Source organism: Cupressus sempervirens, chromosome 1 (genome assembly GCF_028749045.1).
Source record: "Cupressus sempervirens isolate cs-2001-9-10 chromosome 1, ASM2874904v1, whole genome shotgun sequence".
Lineage (NCBI taxonomy): Eukaryota > Viridiplantae > Streptophyta > Pinopsida > Cupressales > Cupressaceae > Cupressus > Cupressus sempervirens.
The window spans coordinates 242,711,505-242,737,798 of NC_143118.1; the positions used below are offsets into that span (position 1 = coordinate 242,711,505).

Sequence of the window (26,294 nt, forward strand, 5' to 3'; positions counted from 1 at the left end):
GGAATGAAGTCGTGAGGAGAAGAGTGCAGATTCATTCCAGCAGAGAAAGTCGGCATTGAAATATAAGAATGAGAATTATGGAAGAACAGAAATGAATACTGGAAGACATAGCCAAAGTAGAGTAATCGATGACTTTGAAAAAGATCCCTGCCTCTTCTCACGGCTTCAGCAGTAATAACAATGTACGCAGACTTGAAGCAGAGTCCTGATTAGGAATGGAGCTGCCAATAATAAAGAAGATTTTGACTTAAAAAGGAACGCGAATGAGAGTTCTTGCATCCATTGTCTAACCTGACTCTAGAGAAAAAATTAATGAAGGTTGAATGATATGGGAGGCAATAATAAATCTTCAAAGGAAAAAAACATAGCAAAAAAATATATATCTTCTTGACTCCTTTCATGTCTTTCATTATAGAGAACTAGCCATGACTTCTTGGCTTCACCGGTTACAAAAAGATTAATAAACTTTTCGAATTCCTAGGTAGTAAAAAAAAGAAAAGAATATTAAAACGAAAAGATTAGAGTTGGAAGAGAAGGTGAAAAGATTAAAAGACAACTCAAATTGCCAAATGTTTAAATCGATTAATTATGCCAAGTGTTATCATTTAAAAACAAAGAATATTAAATTGAAAAGAATAAAGTTGGAAGATAATAATAATTCCATTATTATTAAAATTTGAACGTTATAATTCAAATGTTATTATATTTCATTATAATCTTATATTTATAAATGTACATGAAAGAATTGCTTTATTAAATTATTAAAATATAAAGATGCCAAATCATTTTTATATTTAAATGCATGTATATAAATAAATATTAAAATTAATATGATGAAAGATAAATTAAAATCCTTTAAGATAAGTTTTATATTTTAACTCAATTATTTTAATTAAATTAATTATTTAAATCATAGTTCCAAGAATCACGGCGATTCATGCGATTCACGCGATTCGATTCAAGCCAACCGATTTTTTGTGAATCGGTGAATCGAATCAGCGATAAAGGGTTTATGAAATAAGTTACTCACTAAATTTCAAGGGTTTTTAAAATTTTCCGATTCATGGCCGATTCGATTCCGATTCATGGCCGATTCACGATTTGATTCGGCCTTGCCGATTTCGATCCGATTCCGATTCTTGTTACTTTGATTTAAATAACTCATGCAGTTCCACAGATGTATTCTGTTTCAAATCACTAGGTCCTCTACCCGTTTGCTCAGTAATGGTGATGCTCCTGTGTCTAATTCCTTTCTGACAATGTTCCCCCCTTCGACATGTTTTTTGCAAGGAAGTTCTCCGTAATTAAATTATAAATTATTTAATCATAAATAATCATATCGATTAACCTTCATCTCAATTCCATGAATTTGTAATTAACGATCAACTAACATGTCATCTTCACTTGAAATCATAACGACTATCTTACCATTTTGCCAGATTATAACAAATTAAACTACCAACTGACTTCATGCGAACCTCAACGGCTATATTTCAAGTTAGGTCAAAAATTGGGATGTAATAGATTTGTGAGCTCTCTGGCATTCCTGATTTGAGGCAAACATTTGATCCTTTGTATTCACATTACCATAGTTCCAAACAGATGATAAGACAGTCCAATCTTCCGCTTTTATATTGATCTTTGGTCCATCTGACCCTGTTAGCTCGCAAAGACATTTGGATATGATCATTTTCAGGCACAAATCTATTGATCTATCCAGCGATATTAGCAAACAAGTATCTCAGTCTGATCCCAACATTGGAGATATTGCCCAGTAGCCATCGCACAAATATCTGAGTATTCAAAGCCTAATCCATCATTGTCGTTTGTAATGTACTTAAATCTCAATCCATCAGTTCCTTAAATCATGCTTCATCCAATTTAATTTACTCAGTCACTGAATTAACACATTCCGTTATTAATAGTTTTTTATTTGTAGTAACTAGGCTTTGATACCATGTTCAATAACATGGATCGTTTTTTGCAAATGTACTGACTTTGGCAAATGTAATTTATGTGTTCCAAATGCAGATTTGGATCTCATATAAATATGAGAGGTGAGACAAGAGACATGTCTCCAAGGTTTAATCATCATTTAATTAATATATATATTTCATAATAATAATTAGTATAATATATATGTGTGTGTATGTATGTACTTTATATATATATATATATATATATAAATATATTATATATAATATAATGTGTATACATATTATATATATTATATACTATAATATATATAATAATATATATTATATACTATAATATATATAATAATATATATTATTATTACATGAATATGTATATAAAAAATGATGATTTACCAATAACAACAATGTATCTCAGATCGAATTTATCCGACGGAAGCTACAACTTTTAACACTTTTTTATATTTCCAGTTTGTGTTAATACCAAAAATGCGCAGATCAATTCCTTTTCATTGCTTGGGATTTCAAACTAATTTTATGGGTCAATAACTCAAGGAAATTTACAAGTGTTCACCTTGTTTGAGTCTTCGTATGATTTCATAAGGGCTTCCTGGAAGCAATGTCATTTAAAAAATAATAATTCTATATTTTACTTTTGACATTTAAAAGATACATGTGCATTTTTGAGAACTTGAGACCATTTTGATGCTGTTTTTTCAGGGTTTCACAGCTAGGTCTTTTTGGATCAATAGAGATACCTATGTAGTTGAGTCCTTAGGGTTTAAATGAGTTTATGGCAAGATGTGACGAAAGCTAAAGATGACATGAACAGAGAAAAAAAGACATTAAAAAGGGTGGTGTGTGTGTCAAGGTTTACATAATGGATTTAAATTTTGATAAGAATAGGACAAGTCTTTGCATTGTTCCCTTTATAAGATCCGTGCCTATCCTTAGGTTTTGGTTTAAGACTAATCTAAACTGCATTGTTTATGTTTGTAATTAAACTTAATTATTCTTGGAAAGTTGCTGACTTCTAGAGGTTAGGCAAATAACTTTGGAAGAGACATGTCCTTTCTAAGGACATGTTTCTTGATTTACATGGATTCACTGACTCAGATTGGGGTGGAAGTGTTAAAGACAGGAAAAGTACTTCAGGATGTTGTTTCAGTTTAGGATCAGCAATGATATCTTGGATATGCAGAAAGTAGTCTTTAGGAGCTCAAAGCTCCACAGAAGCTAAATACATTGCAACAACAATGGCCTCTTGAGAAGCAGTTTGGCTAAGGAAGTTACTTGTGGGATTATTTGGGCAAGCCATGAATCCTATGATTATTCATTGTGATAATCAGAGTTCCATCAAGCTTTTAGTGAATTCAATTTTTCATGACAGGTCCAAGCATATTGAAATTCCTTACCATTATGTAAGAGATATGGTAGACAAGAATTCTGTAAAATTAGAATACATTTGTATTGCAGATCAGACATTAGACATACTCACCAAACCTCTATGTAGAGTGAAGATAGACCACTTCAGGAGAAGACTTGGTATGATTGAATTGCAATCTATTTGTATTCTTTAAATTGTTTTATTTGTCAGGCTATTGACTGTTATAGGCTTCACCATTTGTATTCATTATTTAAGAGGTGACGATCTCTCAGAGATAATGAATATTTGTATAAAAGACATTATGAGAGATGATGATCTCTTAGATAATGTGCTAAACAGTAGAGTTCTACTGTAAGATCTAGATGAGTTCAAGATCATATTGTGATGTTGATATTGCTAGGTCAATAAGTCACAATTTGGATAAAGGAAGAATTTTATTATTCTCTGGGTTTATCCTGTATTCTGGTAGATCTTAAAACTCAGGATCATATTGTGATATAGAGATACCAGTATTTATGAGTAACAACTTGGATAAATGAAGAAATTAAATTACTCTTCAGATTTATCCTGTACATTGTATTCTTTGCAATACTATTATCACTAGTAGCAGTGATTTGTCATACTACAAGTTTAGTAATATGACATTGTATCATGTGTTCTATGGTACCGCATGCTAAGGAGATTTAGATAGATATAGAGTATCAATTCTTGCTTGTTCATCTTTATTGATGTTGCTAGATATGATATCTCTTAGTATGATTATCAAGTTAAGAGGGAGTGTTAATTCTGTAACTTGTTATCATATTGGTCTGATAACAGATCGATTTGATCTGATATAGCATGATAAGAATAGGACACAGTCTTTGCATTGTTCCCTTTATAAGATCGGTGCCTATCCTTAGGTTTGGGTTTAAGACTAATCTAAACTGCATTGTTTATGTTTGTAATTAAACTTAATTGTTCTTGGAAAGTCACCAACTTCTAGAGGTTAGGCAAATGACATTGGAAGAGACATGTCCTTTTTGAGGCCATGTCCCTTGATTCCTATACTTATAGAGGGTAAGGATGAAGTCTAAGAGCACACAAGAACAAAGACAAGTCTGCTCCTTAGTCATTACTGCCCACATACGAATTGCAGAATTAAAAGACAGAATTCTGAATTACATTTCTAATTCAATTGAAGGCAATACTTTGAAGTTATTCTCAGCAAATCACAAGGAGAAGAAGATCGAATCTAGTCTATATTCAGTCATAGAAATTGCAGAAACTTTACAGTTTTTCCTTCACAAGAACATATAAGAAAGCAGAACCAAACAAGACAGAGGAAATTTGTTTGTAAAAACAAGACACCATCCACCCAGAAAAAAACAGAAATCATATGATCTTTCGATAAATTCCCTTTTATGACGAAGATCAAAATAAAATGACTGAATAAGCCCAACATGCAAAGAAGGTAGCAACATTAGGGGAGACTCGAAAAATCCTATTAAATATCACAGCAATGACGAATAGATTCCATTTTTTATTTTGCAAGCCAGTATATGTAGAGATTTAATTGCAGTCGCTCGGTGAATAAGGACACAGTGTACAGACTTGCAGAGTGAAAAATGGTAGATAGGGGTGAATAAAACGCCAAGATCTCTCTACCCACTCATCTTTAATTCTGGAATAAATGCATCAAAATAGTATAAAAAAATATGTAATGGAACTCAGTAAGTTACAAGACGCAAGGCTCGAGTAAAGGAGGAAAGTGCCATTCTGAATGAGCGCTTACCTATCAACACCATTTACAAGTCACGAAACATCTATGAAATAATAAATATGAATGGCAGGAACCAATTGAAAAGATAGAACATCGAAAAAACTGCCAGAAGACTGGTCCACATTAGCAGAGGATACAACATACTCTACACCATCTTATATTACCTGATGGTAGAGAATGCATAGCTAATGTCACTGAACCAATACTAGAGCAATTGTGGGTACAAGAATAATCACAATTAATTATCACAGGAATAAATAATAAGAGTAACTAAAATAGAGGGAGCGCAACAAGAGAGTCTCCTAATTGCTGTTATCTAATCTTGCTCTGATACCATGTTAGGAAATTAACCCAGAAGTCAATGATAAACAAAATAAAGGAGATTACAAAAACACAAGAGAGACTCTTCATATTACAACCAAAGGTCTCTTCAATTTCCAAAACATAACTCTTTATTTTCAAATACAACTCTTTGTATTTCCATGCCTTAACACATGGTGTATGACACATGTCTTTATATTTAATATTACAATTTATCATAATCTCTATTTCAGCCACAATCTCCAACAAGCACTGCCTCATGAAATGAACGAGATCCTGCCTCGTTTCTTTCAATCACTGAATATTTCTTTGCCATCTTCTTTTCTTTGGTTTGGGTCAATCTGGCTAAGAATTCCTTCGTATCATCCTCTTGCTCATCTTGTACAAGTACTTTTGCTCTCATCCTATCTTTCAACCAATTTGGAACCGTAGACTACGTGTCACTATCTTTCCTATCTTCCTCAACTCCTCTGAATGCGGATATCATCCCTTCCTAAAATCCTCCTCCTAGAATATCAATCTCAATATTTCTAAACTCCATAGTTGAGGTGGATGATTGCTCCCGAATTTCCTGTTGTATACATTTTGCATACTGTTCTTCATAAATTTGAGGAGGAATTTTGATCTCCACTTGTGTTTCATTTTCAGCAATTGATATCCTGTTTTGATCAATCTCCCTCATGGATGAAGTGCTGGGCTTGCTGGCATAGGAATTGACTTCTTTTTCTCATGTACAACCTTCTTTCCTTCTGCTCCAGGTGAACTTTCAGCCGTATCTTTCCTTTTCTATGAGTTTGTGCTCTCACGTTTCTCAGCAATGTGGGTTGCTTCATTATTATGGAGAAATAATCTTCCATGTCACTCATCAAATCATAAGATGAAGTCAAGATTCCTTTCCTTAGTCTGTGGACTTGTTGGTCTACCTGCCACTTGGTATACTGGGTAGCTGGCCTCAATAATGTTGTCAAATCTGCAAGTTCAGAACCGTATCATTTTATTGGAGGAAAATTCTTATCTTTTTCTTCTCCATAGCGTGGTTGGGTGCATTCTCCATCATCTTCTAGCTGGTCAGGTACAGTGAAAAGTTGGGATGTCCTGATTAAATTCACTGATATCCTTGACCACTTTCTCCTCCTTGTATCATTTTCATTTGTTGAGTTGGCCCAAAAATCCTCGTTATCCATTTCTTTCCATTTACCATTCCAATGTGGTGATAAGGATCAAAGTTAGCTTCGGGCATGTAAAATTGGAGCGGATACCATCGCAGTTCTAGATCTGCTTTCTTTGCTGCTTGTGGTGATTGACATGACTCCAACATATTTTCCATGAAAAGAGGATAGGAAATTCCAACCTTCTTTTTGGCTCTTTGAATTTTGTCAAATGTCTCTAATCGTCTTCCGACTCCAAACAATATTATCTTATTGGGGGGATATACTGACAGTCTATAAGGACATCCTGCAAACTTTAGATTCTCACATAGATGTGTTGAAACTAGAGCCCAGAAATCCATGAAAAATAATCAGACATAATAAAGAGACAAAACTGAAAAGAGAACACCAGAAATATCCTGGGAAAACCCTTCGAGAATGAAGGGAAAAACCCAGCCACACAACACAAATATCTTTATTGATAATGAAATGTTCAAGTGTACAATGCTTATCGCATGATGCGAATATATAACAATAGAAGAGACTCTTCATATTCTAATCGAAGATCTCTTGACTTTCTCATAACTCCTATAATTAAATATGACTCTTCGAATATTCATGCCTCAATGCAAGTGAATGACACATGTCATTTACATTTATAATATTACAAATTAAACTTTAAGTGTCCTTATCAGCTGAAGATGACAATAACGGTAATAACATTCATATTTCTAGAGATAAAGATCTCTATCGTAGCTACTATCTTCAACAAGATGAACCTGGGGACTTGGATATGCCAAAACTCAAATCTGCTTATCAACTTCTTGGCCTTTGGTGATAACCGCTGGTGAGTGCCTCCCTGCAAATTCCTAGTGATATGCATTCAAACTGCATCATTAACTCGTTTGATGCGGGACTTCTCTAAATGCAATTGTGGCCAGCAATTGTATACTTCGATTTGACCTTTCCGATGTCCTACTTTGCCTATGCAATCCAAGCCCAGATACTTGTAACATCTTGCCAACATGTAGATGGGGTAGGAGCTCATACTGGTAGCTTTTGTATGTTCCAACCCTCTTAGTTGCTCATCTAAATCATCATTGGTAATTCTAGCCCATTTGATCATCTTAATTCTAGTTGTTATTTCTTCAATTAAATAAAACGTCCACGGTTCAAGGGCTAGGCTTGAGGACTTACGCTTACCCATGACTGGGTTAGGCAAGAAGACAAGGTCACCATGCTTTTGCTTGAAATCTGCCTTGAAAAGTTCCTTGGGCATTTTGCTGTGATGAGCTCTTGGCTAACCATTGCTTGTTGACAATTTCAACATAGAGATCAGGCCATGCTTGATGAATTCTTGTAGCCTCTTCTTTAGTCTTGTTTTATTCCAAAATAAAAGAAGTTCTTTGATGACCACTTCTTGAGATACACCAAGACTTGTCCACCAGGTGCTATGATTTGCCTTTCTATGATTTTGTAATGTTTGGCACATTCCACAATCAACTCATTGCACTGTATTGCTGGAAGATTCTAGCTGCTTGGACAATTCCATTCCTTGATTTCTTTAAGCTATATATGCAGGAAGATGTTTGTCAAGAGCATACATTCTTTTCTTGAAATGGACTAGGTCCACATGGGCAAGGTTGGTATGTCCAACCCTTCTCCATTTCGATGATAATTTGGAATCAAACTGTGCTCCCTTGTTCTTGAAATTCATCTGCGCTTTCCTGAAAATCCCCCCTTGAGTTATCATCTACCTGTTGTAAGAATAATCTAAGTTAGGGAGGTGTTAGGCTATTGAGAATGCAATGTATGAATTTTATACTTAGTCTAATTCCAATTTTGATTTTACTTTACTTTTTATGTCCTTTTGAATTTTCAATCAAGAATCAGGACTGTGAAATAAAAAAACAATGATGAATTTGTCCAAAATCTGTCCTAAATTAACGAGTTCTGCACAAACTGTATTGAAATTATGAACATGGATTGAAAATCTCTTCAAGTCTGCACAATTTATTTTAGAACCTGTAAATAAGATTAGAAAAATGTTTTAAAAACCAGGGGATTTAGCATATGAAATGCCTTTAATCATTATATGGAAATTCTTCGATGGAAGCCTTCAACAATCATGACAATTTCACAGATATATCTGATCTGTGGCTAGGAATTACTTCAACAAGCATTAAATTTCCATTGAATTTTTTTAGAATTATTCTGGTATCTTAGGTTCTCATTATATTTAGCTCGTTCTTTTAGAAGCTTAGTTAATGGTCATTTAGTCTTTCTTTTTTTGTTTGCTTAATCAATTCTATTTTTAGATCTTGTCTTGACATAGACAACTTTTCTTTTTGGATAATGCTTTATGTAACGTCTGCAAACTCTATTTAGGAGTGCATTGTTAATACAATTATAATTCTGTTTTTTAATGTTTCATGTTATGAGAGGGGAGCTGATCTGGGTATGGCACTCTCACGGGAGAGCCCGAGTCCATGAAAAAAACTGTAGAGGGCTTTAATAAATTTTCCTCTATTTTTTTTTGTTGGAATTTAACAAATTTACTCAATTATTTGTTGGGTATTCCCAAATTCATGTCTCAGATTTTGTGTTTAGTTTTGATAGATTTTTCACACCACAAGATTGATTTTCCACCTTAAAAATTGTGTTTGGTTTTGATCAATCTTTCACTTAAAAAATTGTGTTTGGTTTTGATCAAATTTTCACCTGAAAAATTGTGTTTGGTTTTGGTTCATTTTATCCTCAAGAATCTTTTTGAGTTTCTATTATTCGCAAAGTTTGCGTATGATGTTATGTTAGGTAGCTCCGATTCAAGGTTTTTACCCTTTTTTCCAAAAAAATGATGCTGTGTAAACTTTAAAACATGGTCTTTTGCAGTCTGTTTTGGAGCATTCTGATCACCTGCAATACTCTGGAGGGTTTGCCTATTCTTCTTCAAATTCATGGCAGCTGTTCTCAAATTTTGCCTCTTTCTATAGGAAAGTGCAACTCAGTTATCCAACGTTAGGTTGGATGTTTTTATGATGATTTCTGGTCAACAATCTTGCAGATTCTGGGAGAGTCAGTGGCAGGCTCTACTCTCTTGTTGCAAACCAATTTGATGAAGGGGACAACATTCTCTTTTCTTTTCTAGGCTACTCTTGGTCACTAACATTCTGCTGATCCAGGGAGGGTCTTAGCAATAGTAGAATGTTCTGCAGTATTTGTGACTACAAGACATGTACCATCTTTTGTAGGGTAGTTGATAAAATGAGGTGTAAGGGAGGGTATTTGAATTATTTTAGTATCTTAGGTTCTTTCTATATTTAGCTTGTTCTTCTAGAACCTTGGTTAATGGTCATTTAGGTTTTCTTTTTAGTTTTCTTACTTATTTTTCATTTTTAGATGTTGTCTTTACTTGGACTAATTTTCTTTTTGGTTAACACTTTATATAGCATCTGTAATCTCTATTTAAGAGTGCATTCTTTTTTTGATCGGCAAGAGGCCGAAGCCTAGATTAATTATTATTATTATGTTTTGTGATTAATTATTATTATTTATGAAACTTGAGCAGACTCGAACCCAAGACCTCCCATATAAGAGGCTCACAATTTACCATTGTGTTGTAGGCTTGTCTAATTTAAGGGTTCATTGTTAATACAATTATTACTCTGTTTTTTTAAAGTTTCAAAAATTCCCCAAAACCCTTCACGTTGCTTGAAAATCATGAAAACATTAGTGACTCCAGAGCTGCGTTTTCTTATTTGTGAAGAATGAAATATTAAGTCCATGTATTTATAGGAGTCATGAATGTCCATGGAGAGATCGAAATTTCCATTATTCCTTTGTTTTTGTTTCCTAATTTTTCACTTCTTTATTTCTCTTCTAAACTTGGTTGTTTTCTTTCTTGAAGATATTGCTTCGTTATTCAAGCATGTTTTATTGGACTTGGTCGATTTCTTTTAAAAACACTTCACCTTCTTCTAGGGATTGATCCCCTTGAGACACCACTTGTTCTTTTTCTACAAAAAACTCTTGCTTTTTTCCCTTTGTCTCTTTTTTAACCCTCAAGTTGATTTTCTTTTGCTCTGAAGTGTTTTATTTTCTATTTCTTTCTTTGCACAAGTTTTTCTTCTTATTTCTAAATTGATTTCTTTCTTCTTTCCTTCATTTTCTTTCAGATTGCTTTCTTTGAATTGACTTTCTTTCCCATTGAAATACTCTTTGCTTTCTTTTAGAATTCTCTAAGTCTGTTTCCTCTTAAATCACTCCAAGCAAATTTCCATACTGTTTTAAAAACCTACTTTCTCTCCTTGTGGGCGGACTTGGACATGGCTTGAGCAATTTTCCTCTTTCTACCTTGGGTAGGATGAGGATTTTATGCCTTATGCAAATTTTATGCTTTTCCAAAGTTGAGCAGTCTTTGCAAATTACTTATGATTTTTCCCTTTTTTACCTCAAGCAAAATTAGGAGTTCTTTCCTTGATTAGACTTCACATGGTTTTGAGGATTTTCCTCATTTCACCTAAGGTGAAATAAGGATTGAATTGAGGATTCTTCCATGCCTTGGTAATTTTTTGTGTTGGAGTGGACATCTTATTCATATGTGGAATTTCCTCATTTTACTTTGGGTGGAATAATAGTTTATATGTTTTAGCAATTTTTTTTGTCATTTATCCTCAAAATTGAGTAAACTTCATTTCTTATGGGATTTCCTCATCTTAGCTTTGGGTGGAACAAGGATTTTCTTTTGATTGAACTTCTCATTTTACATTGGGTTGAATAGAGATATCCCAAACACTAAACAATTTTGTTTTAGTTATCCTCAAAACCTAGGTAGACGTGGTATTCGAAATCAAAATTTCCACAAATTTCCATGAATTCTTGAAATCTATGATTATCACAATTTTCGCAGCTGTAGGCGAGCTTTCCCCAAAATAGGAAGTTCTGAAAAAAGATTCTTTGAAAAAGCAAAAAAGCAACTTGCAAGAAAGCAATAAAAAAGCAAAATCCCAAGCAATGTTGATCTTTATCCCTTGGCCATTCTGAACACATTTGTGACATTAGAATACGCATTTGGTCATGCTCTCTCCCTTTCACTTTTTTATGACACTACTGAACTTGGCAAAACTCTAAACTTTGATTGAACTCGTAGACTTCATAGTTGTAAGAGACCATAGACTAAAACAATAACACCTTAGCCAAACCCTATAAAACACAAAACTGGGGGTTCCCATTTGCAATGGGGTGATGTGTGATAACATTACAATAGGGCTAATAGAAAAACATCTTGCCACTCGAGATCATAAAAAATCTTCTTCTAGAAGCATGTTTCCTTTATTCTCTTCCCTGAGGGCATAATCATGAACTTGGACATAATCAATTCAAGCTCCTCCATGGTGACATCTGGCAGAGCATTAAGTTGTAACTCTATCACATCCAGTTCCTCTCTACACGTTTCAATGGTCTTCTTCCTTTTTGCTTGTTGTCTTTGAAATCATGAAAGAAAGAAGATCGGCCAACTGATTTTCTTTGAGAGACCCTAGCCCTTGGAAGTAAGTGACTTTCACCTTTTCGTTCTACTCTTCCAAATTCAAACCATTAGCTTTGCTCTTTTTTTCGCTAAATAATTCCTCTAAGGACGCAAGGATTTAATTGTCTCCATTATTGGTTCTTCTCACAATCTTTTTTCATTCTGTCAAGTGTTGTTCATGTCATCATCAAAGAACAGTATCCATGATTGAAATCCTAAACTCAAGAGCAATACCCATATTTCCTTCAATTACATCCTCTTGGATGAATGTTTGTATGGGAATTCATGAACACCTTAAGGTGAGGAATTGTTTTATCTTGTGCCATTGGAAAATCTTCCCACTGATCCTCTACACTTTGGATCCTTCCTTTAAACAATACTGTCCCATCACATGTATGAATAAATCCTTGTAAGAACTTCTCAACTTGTCTTAGAGTACCCTCAATTCATTTCCTTCTTTTCTTGTACTCTTCATGTCCTCAAAACTTTCAAATGATTCTTGTGGGATGGAAACCAATAGGACAAATGTATCATCTTCTTGGCTTATTGGGTTCATTAACCATTGTATGTACTTTGTCAGTCTCATGTTCTCTAATTTTAGCATACTCATCTTCTCTTCAACTTTGTTAAATCTTGCCTCAGTTGATGGCCCCAAGTCAAGTACGTTGACATCATTATTCCTCTCTTGGCTTGCCCACTCTTGGAATTGCCACATGCAAAGTATGAGAACTTGGGTTGTCATTCTGATATGGGAGAACTTCTTGTCCTTAGCTTTATCAATTCTTGCAAATTAATTTTCTATATCCTCAATAGGGTGAAGTTCTTCCATTAACTTCTTATTCATTCTTTCTCTCAACGAGTTGGGTGTTGTAGACAACTCTATTCCATCTTAGAGCTGATTGCTATTATTGATTCCTCTTAAGGTGGAAATGACACTTTCATCTACTCCCTCATTTGCATTTGGAATGTTAAATTCTCCCAAATCTTCTCGAACAAATGTTTGTATCTTAGAATCTATGTTTTGAAACGCTTGACCTTTTTCTTGATCCTTTTGCTCCACTAACTGCAATTATGTATGATCCTAATGGGCTCCTTGAGGTAGAAGCTTTGTCTCAGACCTTTCTCTTGACTTGTTTTTGATAGCAAAAGTATTTTTTATATCTATCTCCTTGCTGGATGAAGTGCTTATGGTAGATTGGGTCACGAGACCTTTGCTTCTTACGTTGGGATTATGATCATCATGGGCTCCTTGAGGTAGAAGCTCTGTCTCAGACCTTTCTCTTGACTTGTTTTTGATAGCAAAAGCATTTTTCATATCTATTTCCTTGCTGGATGAAATGCTTATGATAGATTGAGTCATGAGACCTTTGCTTCTTACTTTGGGATTCCTCGCTTGTAATTTCCTTTTCGCAAATTCCTCTTGCTTGAGAACTCCCAATTGTATCTTGCCAACTATAACTTAAATCCAACTTCAATAACCAATATAGTGAACAATGCCAAGAGATAAAACATACACAATGATTTGTTAACTAGGAAAACCCTTGATTAGAAGGAAAACCTGGTGAGGATGGTACCCACAAAATGATGTACTAATATAAAAGTTCATTTTGAAAGTATGTGACCTTGTTAGGAGCCAATTACAATACAATCAGCATATTAGTCTTTGTTAGGAGACTTTGAATCCCTATTAGAAGATTTTTAGCCTTGTTAGGAGCAATAAGGAAGACAACTCAACCCACAATCCAAATTGCTTCAGCAACTGTTATACAAACAGATCTTCAGGATAACAAATCCAAGTAGTGAATTGACTAAATCTGCAATAAAGTTCCTTTGAAGTTCTCAAACCAACATCAACATAATCCTCCGCTATGTTCTGATCAAATTGACATCCTCAATACACGAACATCAATTACACAATACTACTAATCACAAATCACACTTCAACCCAAGGAAACAATCTTTCCTTTATAACTTGTCCTAAGAACTAATTAGTATTACGAGGTAATTGGTAAATACTTGCTTGTTAATAACAGAGACCGAAAGGTCAATTTATACAAAAGGAAGAGACGATGTTTCCTTAGGAAACGATCGTAAAGAATAGAAACATTCTATTCCAGAGAAAGCAAAAAACGAAAGCAAACTAAAGCTAAAGATATTTACAAGATAACCATTAACTAATAATAGACGTCTTATCTATTATTGTAATAATTAGGTTGGCCTTTTGAGCTTCCCCAATGAACAATTAATTGCAGAGGACCTCATGAATATATTACATTAAAGTTCCGCACGCTACATTACACTTTACAACTTCCAAAATAATTCCCATTACAAGAGTCAACTGCCAGTGAACATGTCACACGTTACACTTCAGCGACCTTCCCAGAATGATCTCTAGTATTTTCTAACACAAACATATCATCATGAACATGTCTTCAACCATGCTCTAAGCTTGCTCACCTTTATTCCATCTCGCTCAACATATATAATCAAATTACTAGTTAACTATTTTCCTATATGCTGGCCTGCTACCAGTTTTTACCAAAACAACTATAACTCATCCAATCCTTCATACAAACATACGCAAACACTGATATAGTATCTGAACACATCCCTGAAAATGAATCTAAGCCCGCATAACTTATCTTGCCGATTCCCAACTTTGCTGTTTAATTCAACCACAATGCTGTACAAAATCTCTGTCTGTCACATACCCAATCACATATATGTTGACATCAATGACAAACCTGTCATCAGTGCAACACATAGACATGCTATCCAAGTGCCAACCACTTAACAATCTCCCCTTAATCCTAACACTTAACAATCTGCCCTTAATCCTAACACTTCATTCTATTTACTTGCATTGTTCAACATCTTGTATGGAGGGTGGAAAGTCTAACCACACCATGAAATTTTATGATGGGTGGAATTTTGTGATTGATGATGAAATTCCACTCTTCTCTTTCATTTTTACTTGTAAAATTATCTCAATAGTGGAAAACCAACCATGGCAAGGAAAATTTACAAAGGGTGGAATTTCGTGGTTGATCATGAAATTCCACTCTCCACTTTCATTTTCCATCAACATTTAACCTTTGGTAGTGGAAATATGAGGGGCACAAGGATGTTTTTGATTTTCAACTTGTCAAAGGATGGAAATTCATGGTTGATGTTGAAATTCAACTCCTCTCTAATTTTTACTCATAGTTTTTCATTGGGAGTGGAAAATTGATCATGATTATGAACATTTCACAAAAGGTGGAATTTTGTGGCTGACCATGAAATTCCACCCTTCTCTTTCACACCTTGAAGCAAAATTTCATTATTCAACTCTTGGTTTCAATTATCCTTCGAATGGTGGAAAAACAACCTTGCAAGGAAGACTCTTGAAAAGGTGACGACCAACATGGTATTGATAAATCATTTAAACTCAACTTTCTCACCTGATGGACAACTTGATCAAATCAAATCTTTAGCAATCAATCGTAAACTTCAACCTAGGACCCAAAGAGGGCTCTTGCACAAGCCCTGAAGCTCATAATTGCAACCAAAACTACCAAACCAAACAAGAAGAGGGGGTCTCCATTTGCAAAGGTCACAACACTAACACTCCTAACCATATAAACTGCCATAACTGATATTACTCTACATTGGCAAATGATCTTGTATAGAAGAAGGAAATTTTTTCTTCTTCATTGTGAGATTGACTATTAGTTTGTGGCACATAGAGGAAAGTTTCAGCTTTTTCTCCAAAATTGAAGTTTTACAAGACATTGAATGAGAGATTTTTAAGAGTTTGTGGTGGATTTAGCTTTCGATTGAGCATATTGATTGTGGTATGAAGCTTGTAATGGTTGAATTTCTCAACCAAGGAGGTAGCCCATGATTTTCTTTCCTTTTTTTCTTGCTTTTTTCACATGTCCTCTCACTATTGTAGTTGCTTTCTAGCTCTCTCTATAGATATCTTGATTTCTATGCCTTCATTTTGTATTCAAAATGCTAGTTATGGGTATGCTAATTTGAGTTGGCTATGTCTTGGTTGAGATATGTTACAGCTCATGTTTGTGGAGGGTCAAGTTGGGAAAAGTGTAAAGAAGAGGTTATGAGCTAGCTGGAATTAAATAACGTTGCTACTGTTGGGCTCTTGTTTTCATTAAATTTTTGATGGGGCTTCGAGGGGGGTGTTCAAATCTTATGTCATGAAAATATATTGTAGGCTATGAGAGGGAATTCTTAATCCTTTTATTTTCCAGATATGTCATATAGAAATTACACACACACACTGTTGATGTTTTGTAGCTTTACTTGTATAAATTACATCAAGACACACACACGCACACACTTATATATATACATATATAATATTTATATTAAAAGATCTTAAATAAATAAATAAATAAATAAATAAATAAATATATATATATATATATATATATATATATATATATAACTAAAAGATTTTAATTATGTTAATGAATAGATACGTGTCCCATGAAGGGATATGTCCATTCTCTCACTCTCTTATAAATATAAGAGGTGACGGCAATTAGAAAACACATACCAAATATATGGCAGTGCTTAGTACATTTGTAGCGATCTATGAAACTCAACATAGTATCAGAGCCTAGTTGCAAATGTAGGAAATAAAAGATGCAGCAGAAATATATACCATCGTTTGTATATATATGTGTGTGTGTGTAACTAAAAGATTTTTATTATGTTAATGAATAAACATGTGCCATGAAGGGACATGTCCATTCTCTCACTTTCTTATAAATATGAGAGGTGGCTGCAATTGGAAAACACATACCAAATACATGGCAGTGCTTAGTACTTTTGCAGCGATTCATAAAATTCAACATCGTCTCAAAGCCTAGTTGTAAATATAAGAAATAAAAGATGCAGTAGAAATATATACCATCGTTTATATATATAAGATATTAATTATGTTAATGAACAGACATGTCCCATCATGGGACATGTACATTCTCTCACTCTCTTATGAATATAAGAGGTGGCTGCAATTGGGAAACACATATCAAATACATGGCAGTGCTTGGTACATTTGTAGTGATCCATGAAATTCAACACATACATACACATGTATATGTATATTCATGTGCATGTGCATATACATATACATGTATACACAGAGATTAAGTTCTGATAATCAGAACATACATTACTTAATGCAATAAAGTTATGTGGTTATTATTATAACTTGCTATATTATTCTAAAACTAATACATTACTAGTATATACATCTTAAATACTTCTATCTGAAAATTGCTGAGAGATATCAGTCTTGAGTTGTTTTTATAGTACTTTACAATTATTTAAGAATAGTTTAATTTTATTTATATTCTTTTATTTATTTTTGTTTGAAGAGCTATTTTCATTTACTTGAAGTGTTATTTTGAAGTTGGGTTTTGGTTTTAATGTACAGTCACGAAATCATGCTCCATGCCCTGCATAAATTTTTCATAATGCATTTTATGCAACCAATATGAATGGCTTTATAATAATACATTAGTTAATTTTTAAATTTATATGATCATATACAGCCAAAATAGTAGTAGTAACATTATTATGCACATATTCATTGGCCATCATTGGACAGAAAATTAAGGAGGAGAAGCCATCAGGGATTGATGGCCTCACAACATTTTTCTTGGCATCCTTCAATCTCAGATAATGGAAATGATTAAGGGTAGGAGAGTAACATGCTGTCACTACACCTTTTTCACAGTATCTGTGCTATTAACTGATAAATGTATCAGAAAAGCTCATGAGCATTTTGTTTATTATTTCTCTGAAATATGATGAGAAAGGAAACTTAGATTGTGAACAAGAAGCCCCTCAAAAAAATGTAACCGAAAAAGTAAAAAGGGCTGCAGTTTCTGTCTGCATGCACAGTGGATCAGACTAGGAATCTGGACCTGAAATGAACTGAGCCTGGATCCAGGAAACTGCCTGAGAAAAGTGTAACTTAGGTCTTGGCTAGAGCATGAAGGTAAAAACATCATCCGGAGGTGTGCTGCTAACCTTCATCCTTGGTATTACTTTGTGCTTCCTCTCCATGGCTCTTCGTTTGCTCTGAATTTGTTAGATTTCACCTCCTTTTTGTGTGTAGCCTTGAGGCTTTTTCTGTAATAATGTACTATCATTTTCTTTGTTGGTTTTGTGAAAGTCCTTTCTGGCTGTCTGTTTTCTCCTTTTCTTTAATTCATGACCACTTACTTTAGTAATGAGCTCCTATCATTTTCATTGTTGTTTTTGCGAAATTCCTTTTCTGGCTAGCTGTTTTCTTCTTTTCCTTACTTCATGACCACTTACTTCAGCTTAGAGTATTTGGTCAGTAGTGGTAAAATTTAAAAAATATCAGTGAAACAGAGGGTTTATATTTAAACATTGACAACAACAGCACTTAATTTTCATCAGTATCTGCTCCACCCTCATAGGCATGGTTATGTGGTATGCAAGGGGACAAGACTGCCCTTTGGATTTATTGGCAGTTCAATTCAACAGGTTTTAGCCGAGGTGGTTTTAGAGAGCTAGGAAAAATACTACTTTTGATCTCTACCAAGATTTTGGTTGCATGATGAAATATGACTGAAATGATGGATATTAAGTACAGAATTGTGAAACTCGACTGTTCATGTTTCCTGTCACCAACATAGCATGCGTTACTTCATGATGGAATTTTCCCTCAAAGTTTGCATTATTTGTTTTAGTTGGTTGGGATTTAAAGGGCCGTTGTATGTTTCTTTTTATCACACCTCATGCCAAACTAAATTGATGCTCCGAGTGCAATTGTCTGTTCCCTACCTCCCTAAGCTTAGACAATACTTTGTGCTGTGCTTGTTTGCTGCCAAAAGGGTGTTAACTTTTTTCTCCTCTAAGAGACTGTCAAAATTGTTGGTGTAGTAATAATTTTGGGTGTTGGTTTGGAGCTAGTCTCTTGGTACTGCTCTTTGGAGCCAGTTTCCGTGTTGCTTGGTGCTGTGGCCTTTTGGCTCCATTTTTTGAGTTGTGTTTTTTAATCCAGTATTGGTATAAGGTTGGTGATGCATTTGGCATAATCTTCAGTATCGGGCGCTAGTCTTTGTATTGGCATTTGTTCTTGTGCTGTTCTTGTTGGCCTTGCACTGTTTTGTAGCTACGCTTAGTTGATGGTTCTATTGTATGTGTAGTTTGGGTGCAGTTCTTTTGGTTTGACCGAATCATTTTCTCTCTGGCATTTAATTTGAATTGGTACTAGCCTCTCCATATGCAGCACTCTCATTATTTGGTGTCAGCTTCTTTATGTTTTGGCACCATTCTGTGGTGCATTTTCTTTGGAACATCTAGGTGACATGTAAGACTGAATGTTATGGAAGACTTGGTGCATGCTTCCTTGCTTTATTTCAAACTCCTGATTTAGCTCTTGCCTTCAGAATTTTCATTGGATTATTCTAATTTGTTTTATTGAGATCCTGGCTCTTGCTTCCCTGCTTCACTCCTACTAGATTTAGATCTTGCCTCTTGAGTATTCATTTAAACTAATCCAACCTGTTTAATATTATCTTGGTGGCACAAGATATACACTATGTTTATTGATTCCTGAACTGTGGCATGCGTGCCCTACCTATGCCACCTGAGACTGAGTTTTGAGGTCTTGGTGCAGACTCTTCTGCCTGAGTTCTGACTGCTATTAAATTTAGTTATTGCCTTGGAATTTCCCCGGACTTAACCAAGTCTATTTATCTCAGATAACGATACTTGCAGGAAAACACTGGAGGCAGAAGCTGATATGGATGGATGTTGGAGGCAGATGGATGCCCTGCAGGTTCCACCTGGCATCTGGGTACCTGTGGGTGGTATCTGGGTGGCATCCACAGGGCATCCTGGCGCTTCAGGTGCATCCACGAGCTGATGCCCAAAAAAAGTTTAAAAAAATGACTTTTGACTTAAAAGACTTAAAAGACATGCTTATTTGCACATTTTAATATATTTTTTGTGCCAAACCCTAAAAAAGCCCTAATAGAGACCTTTCTTCCATTCAATCTCTATTTTGTTTGCAGCTGGGTTTACTCTTCTCATTTGGCTTCCATTTTAGCATTTATCCATGGGGCAGACAAACTTTGGGATGTAGCCCCCGAGTGTGCAAACTTGGATGCAACACTTCATGATCTTACTACGATGACAGATGGTGGTGATGATAGGTCTATGACACATGGTGCATCTAGAACAAGTGAAACCATTCTTGGTTCAAATGATATTAACCTTGCGGCGGTTGGAGATGAGGAGTATCTAGATTTATCCTTATGATTCTGATTAGCAAACATTGAATCATGGACTATGTTTTCGATTTTCTAGTTTGGAGTCTAGAACTTGAGTAAATTTCAATGTGAATATTTGTGCCTAAGAAGTTCTAATTTGAAGTTTGTTGGACCATTTAATTGACTTATGAGATATCTTGAATCTTGATCAATGGTGAATTATCTATCATATGATACTATCAAATGATGCATGTTTGTATATTTCTCAGTTTCTAAAGTTCATGTATTTATAAGTTTCTTAGATTCTTTGCATATATATATAGACATTTCCAAATGCATCTGTATCCCCAAAAAAAAAATTTCCGGCATCCTGCATCCACTTCTGAATTGGTACCTTGGCTACTTATTAATTTTTACATTCTCAGTAGTTATATGCAATACAATTAATTTCTGGACTGTGGCATTGATGCAATTCCTAAGTGAGGGACAGTCTATGTGAGATAAATTAAACAGGCATATGGGTCTCATGGCCCTTTTCATAATTCCTTTATCTTTGAACTCGCCTTTTAATTTATCAGGTAACAAAACGGAGAATCGGTGGTGCTTTGAATAACCTGAGAATAGTGCGTTTAAATTATAGATGAGCTGCTGTCTTCTTCCTTAATCGGTGGTTAAGATATGCTTCCTCTCTGGGAATAATGGGTGGTTAAGATATGCTCCCTCTCAGGGAATTAGGTTTGCATTGCTTACTGTATTGTTAGTTCTGCAAGGTTTCACAAATTTTTTCAAGTCCGTGATACCTTAGGAGTGTAATATATTCCAAAGCCTCCGCACATATGATTACAGCAGAGAGTAATAATGTTTACTTCCTATTCTGTGCTGCATATATATCTTTTTTCAAACATCCTTGATACATATTGAAAAGCATCAGATTATCATAAATAAATCTTGCTAATCGAGGTGTCTAACCACTCTCTTTCTGCTAGAGCCATTTAACCTTCTTTAAAATGGTGAATCGGCTTACTTTACAATCAGTTAGAAGTTAATGTTCTTCTCTTAGATTATTTATCAATAATTTTAAATGTAATAATCCATCAGAACAATCAATGAAGAATAATGATATTGATATCAAATATAGTGACAGTGGAGATGAAGCTTGTGGCTACAACATTCATGTAAGAAAGAGATTGACTTCTATGAGATGTGCAATTTTCAGTTGCAATATATGCCCGGAGATACGTACCACCAAAACATAAAATCACCATTGATGAATGATGAGTAGATTGAGTATATCTCTTCTGTACACACAAATGGAGCATCAATAATTGTGTATGTTCTACCCTAGGCTGGCATTTAGTGATATGTTATGCTATGTACACAAATTTGAATTTTGTATTAGATTTATCAGGCATTTTCACTTTGTTGCATATCTGCTTTAACATAACAGTGGATCTAAATGAACTTTTGTTTTGGTGGATTTGTCAAATGAAAAATCATTAGCATGTAGTTATGTATGGTGGTATTCGCAATGAAGTTTATTCTTGCAGGATTTTTACAGAACTATGCTTATATCTGGTCAGCTCCATGAGAAGCCTTTGGCCAAGGCTCCAAGTAATTTCTTAGCAGGTGCAGCTGCAGGGTGCACAACCTTAGTAATCATTTATCCCCTGGACATTGCACACACTCGCTTGGCAGCAGACATAGGTAAGACTGAAACAAGGCAGTTCAAGGGTCTCATTCATTTCTTGAAAACAATACATCAGAAGGATGGGTTCAGAGGAGTTTATCGGGGTCTTCCTGCTTCATTGCATGGAATGATAGTCCATCGCGGGTTATACTTTGGGGGGTTCGATACCATTAAAGATATCATGTTGCAGGATGCCTCCCACCCGGCATTTTGGAAGAGGTGGCTTGCTGCTCAAGCTGTAACTACCTCTGCTGGTTTGCTTTCATATCCACTAGATACTGTTAGAAGAAGAATGATGATGCAATCAGGTCTTGAACATCGGGTATATAGAAATACTTTGGAGTGTTGGAAAAAAATTTACAAGATGGAAGGTGTTACATCTTTCTATCGTGGAGCATTATCAAACATGTTCAGGAGTACAGGGGCTGCTCTGGTACTTGTTTTGTATGATGAAGTAAAAAATTTGATGAATAGTGGGTTTTTTAGCACTTTTGATCATAGTTCAATGAAGCTTGGAGAAGTTCCTCCATTGGAACATCGGGACTCATAAAAACACATCATTCTTTTTGATGCTGTATTTTATTGGTTCAAAATTGCAAAACTTTCCAAGTTATTGACAAAGCATACCGTCTTTCTCTTGATATGTGAACTTAATTTCGCAGTTCTGTTTTGGTGGTGCTTTCTATCCCATGTCTTCTGAAGGAAAAATGATGAATTTGACAGAGAATATTTTTCATTTAGAATTCGGTCAAGTCTTCTGAACTGGGGTTGTATTGTATATGCTATTCCACACCTGATTAGATATTGTTTCATCTCTGAAACGTAAAGATATTGCTTAGCACCAGCATTTTCAATCTCCATAAACCATTTTATAAGAAGAGGGAAATTGATACTATTTCAGGAATTGCAATATACCATGTGTTTTTAATGTTTAAAATTCTCAAGAAGCTTCAATGGCATTGTATAGAACAGTTTTGACTTTTTAATGTATACTTATGCATCTTGTATTCAAATTTTCTCTAATATTATATTTATCATGGGAAATCCTATTTTTAATGGGAATTTGACCGAGGGCATCAGATTTCCTGTCCATAATGTTTAGTCTGTTAATTTCCGAATTCAACTGTGTAGAATTGTTTTGCATTGACATATCAGAATATCAGATCACACCATGATCTGATATCAGGATTGATGGAGAGCAAATGTAATAATTTGACTATCATGTTGAAACCTCTTAATATTGGCAGGCAATACATATCTTATTGATACAGATTAGTTATAGCCAGACCACAAAAAGTCCTCACTCTATAGAAATTAATCCAACAGAAATAAGGAATGTGTGAGCAGACAAGTTTGGCCAAATTGTGAGAAGAAATATTCAGCTAAATTGCTCACTTTTACGTGTTATGTTTTTTAGCCGACGGCAAAAGAGAATTACAGAGAAGGGAGATCAATAAAGTGGAGGCTGTATTGGAGTTTTGCAGTAGAAGAATCTTTTGAGGTTGGGATTTTTTTTGGGAACTCTAACTACTGCAACTAATATTCTTCATAGAACTCGGAACAGTCTTCATAGTGCATAAATAATAATCAAATGTTACATTTTAGTAATACAATTTGTAAAGTCAACTTGCAAACTAAGCACAAAGTTCCAAAAAAGTAGTTATATCCAATGACTCATGCTATTACAAAGAGCTACTTTGAAAGGTTATAGCTTTTGATTATGAAGCTTCTAGATTAGAAACTCGTGTTTTTCCCATCACACGTGTTTTTCCCTATCACACCATGTAGTATGCAAGGAATACTTTAGATGTATAGAAATGCTATAGGAATTCAACTTTGTAATGCCTGTTTTTCCCTATCACACCATGTAGTATGCAAGGAACACTTGAGATTTATATAAATGCTATAAAACTTCATCTTTGTAGTGCCTTTTGTGGTTGCATTTTGTCATTGTTTATTTTGATTTGAGTTGGACTAGGTTATGTTCCACCCCTGACTATTCGTATAGTATTCTTTTGTTTTGGCATTTGTGAGATGCACCCTTTACAGTTATATTCTTTTGGTCATGTGTTTCACCGTGGATGTGGATAGTGGTTATACCTTAATTTCAATGATGATCGTGTATGCATGATGATTGTGCGTATGCACCATGATGTTGTATGATGATGTTCAAATATATTTACTATGTAGATATTTTGGCTTTAACATTATTGATTATTACATTTTATGATTTATTTTGTGTGGCTAATGGTATGTTCAAGAGAATGATGGTACACATGTAAGTTAAATGAAAATGCACTTGTAATGTTTCAATGTTGATTAAAGAGATTTATGGTTTCAATGAGAACTATTCATATAAAATTATTGGGTAAATGATTAGATGATGTTATTGAAGATGTTTTGGGTTATTGACATGCTTTTGCTACATGCTTATGAGGATATATTCATGACGTGCTTGCATCAAAATGAACAAAGTTGTAGTTGCTTGCGAGATGTACATGATGTCTTGTTTCATCTTCATCGTGTGTATGTGTGTGCCTGCGCACACTTCGGTTATCATAATATAGATAGATATACATCATTCCACTTGAATTGCAAGTTTGAGTGTCTATACCTCGATAATGGAAATTGGAGATAATACATTGCCAATCTTGCACTAAGCCAAAGTTGTCATTCAAACTTTTGGATGACAAATTTTCCCTTAGACACTCGCTAATTGTCTCATGTCAACACGTTGATGTATATGTTTCATGACTTGCCAATAGTAGAACAAAGTACCAAGGTATCTTATTCTCTTGTGATCAAAGTAGTGTGTATGTTAAGATTGGAAAATATCATATAGGTTACTCCAACTTTCCTTCTGTGTCGTGTTGACCATGGATAATGTCAATGGTTGATGTGATTTGTTGAACTACAACAAGTGAACAACATGCATTGAATGATAGAAGCTAAGCATACATAAAAGTGGGTTTAGCTAACTTTGCACAACTTATAATCAATAAATTGTCAAAAGTAGGAAATTTGGAATTCATCTAAACACAATTGCATTTTTCATTTAAATCACAACACTTTATTAAACAACCTTAATAAGGGAATAATGAAACCGAGCAAGCATTAAGAGACATTAAATGATCACCAAACTTAAATGAAAATTCTATTATCTCAATATCTCTTAGCATCAGTCTTAAAAGTTCTACTGCTTACAAATGAGAAATAAGGCCTTTATATAGGTCCTTCGTTACAATAAATGACCTAGATCAAAATTAATTGATGATCTAAATTTTGCTACATCAACCCTAATTAGTGTTAGGACAAGGGAAAAAGAATCTACATTAATGCAAGGGTCCATATTGACCAATCAAGAGGAATCCACCATCTTAGTGGGTAATAAATGCCCATTATGCATGTCTGTCCAGGATGAGAGCGGTAAATGAATGACCAATATGCATCAAATGCATGCCTTCTTAGAGTAGTACATTCTTGATCCTCTAAAGTCAAATGCAATGAACTTTGACTTTGGGATCTTTGACTAGCTAGTGGTGATGACTAGTCACTGTCAACATGCTTGGTGTCATGTAAGCTTAGTTCTTTTCTAATTGCATCATTTTGTAACCCACATCCAATTTTGAACGCTTCTTCTAAGTCTCTCTTCGTTTGAGGGTTTCCATTCTTTCATGCTTGAATCACAATTTATGGATTGATATTTATGTCATTCTAGAGTTTCTTCACATAGAACTTCCTTGGCCTTGCTCTTGGATTTTTTGATTGAACTTTGATTTTTTAAAGTCTTGAACCTTGGATGCCTTGAACTAGATCAATTGAAACTTGGGTGTCTTCACCACTGCAACTGGAGCTCTGGAACTTGAATATCATCCTTGATCAAGCAGGACTAGAATTCTTCCTCCTGCAAAATGAAATAATTGACATAAGAATCGCATAAAAAATCTTTCATATTTTCTCTCTAGAACTTTATCTCTTTAAAAAAATCACTGACATTCCTAGGTCTCTTTCTCTGATTCTTCAAACTCTTGAAAAATTTGTCTCTCTAGAAAGACATTTTCTCTCTAAAAAAACTCTCTCTTCAAAACTCCACACCTTCCTCCTCTCATGCTTGAAATTTACTTTGCCACATTTTTTTCATTTTTCTCCAAGAATTTCCCTTTTGTTGTTTATCTTCATCAACACAACCCATAGGTGCACACTTGAAGAGGGTGAAATTTGAGATTTGAAAAGAGGATTTTCATACTTCATCAAATGTTATCTATTC

General features: G+C 34.6%; 1 protein-coding gene across 1 annotated transcript in view; it reads left to right on the forward strand.

Moving 5' to 3' along the window:
- The window catches only part of PM-ANT (Mitochondrial substrate carrier family protein), a 45,770-nt gene extending 22,848 nt beyond the window's left edge, over positions 1-22,922 (forward strand). The window contains exon 2 of the mRNA XM_089821925.1: positions 21,888-22,922. Coding sequence (XP_089678051.1) covers positions 21,888-22,577 — 690 coding nt within the window. The 3' untranslated portion in view covers positions 22,578-22,922. The remainder of the gene's footprint in view (positions 1-21,887) is intronic.
- The last annotated feature ends 3,372 nt before the right edge of the window (positions 22,923-26,294 follow it).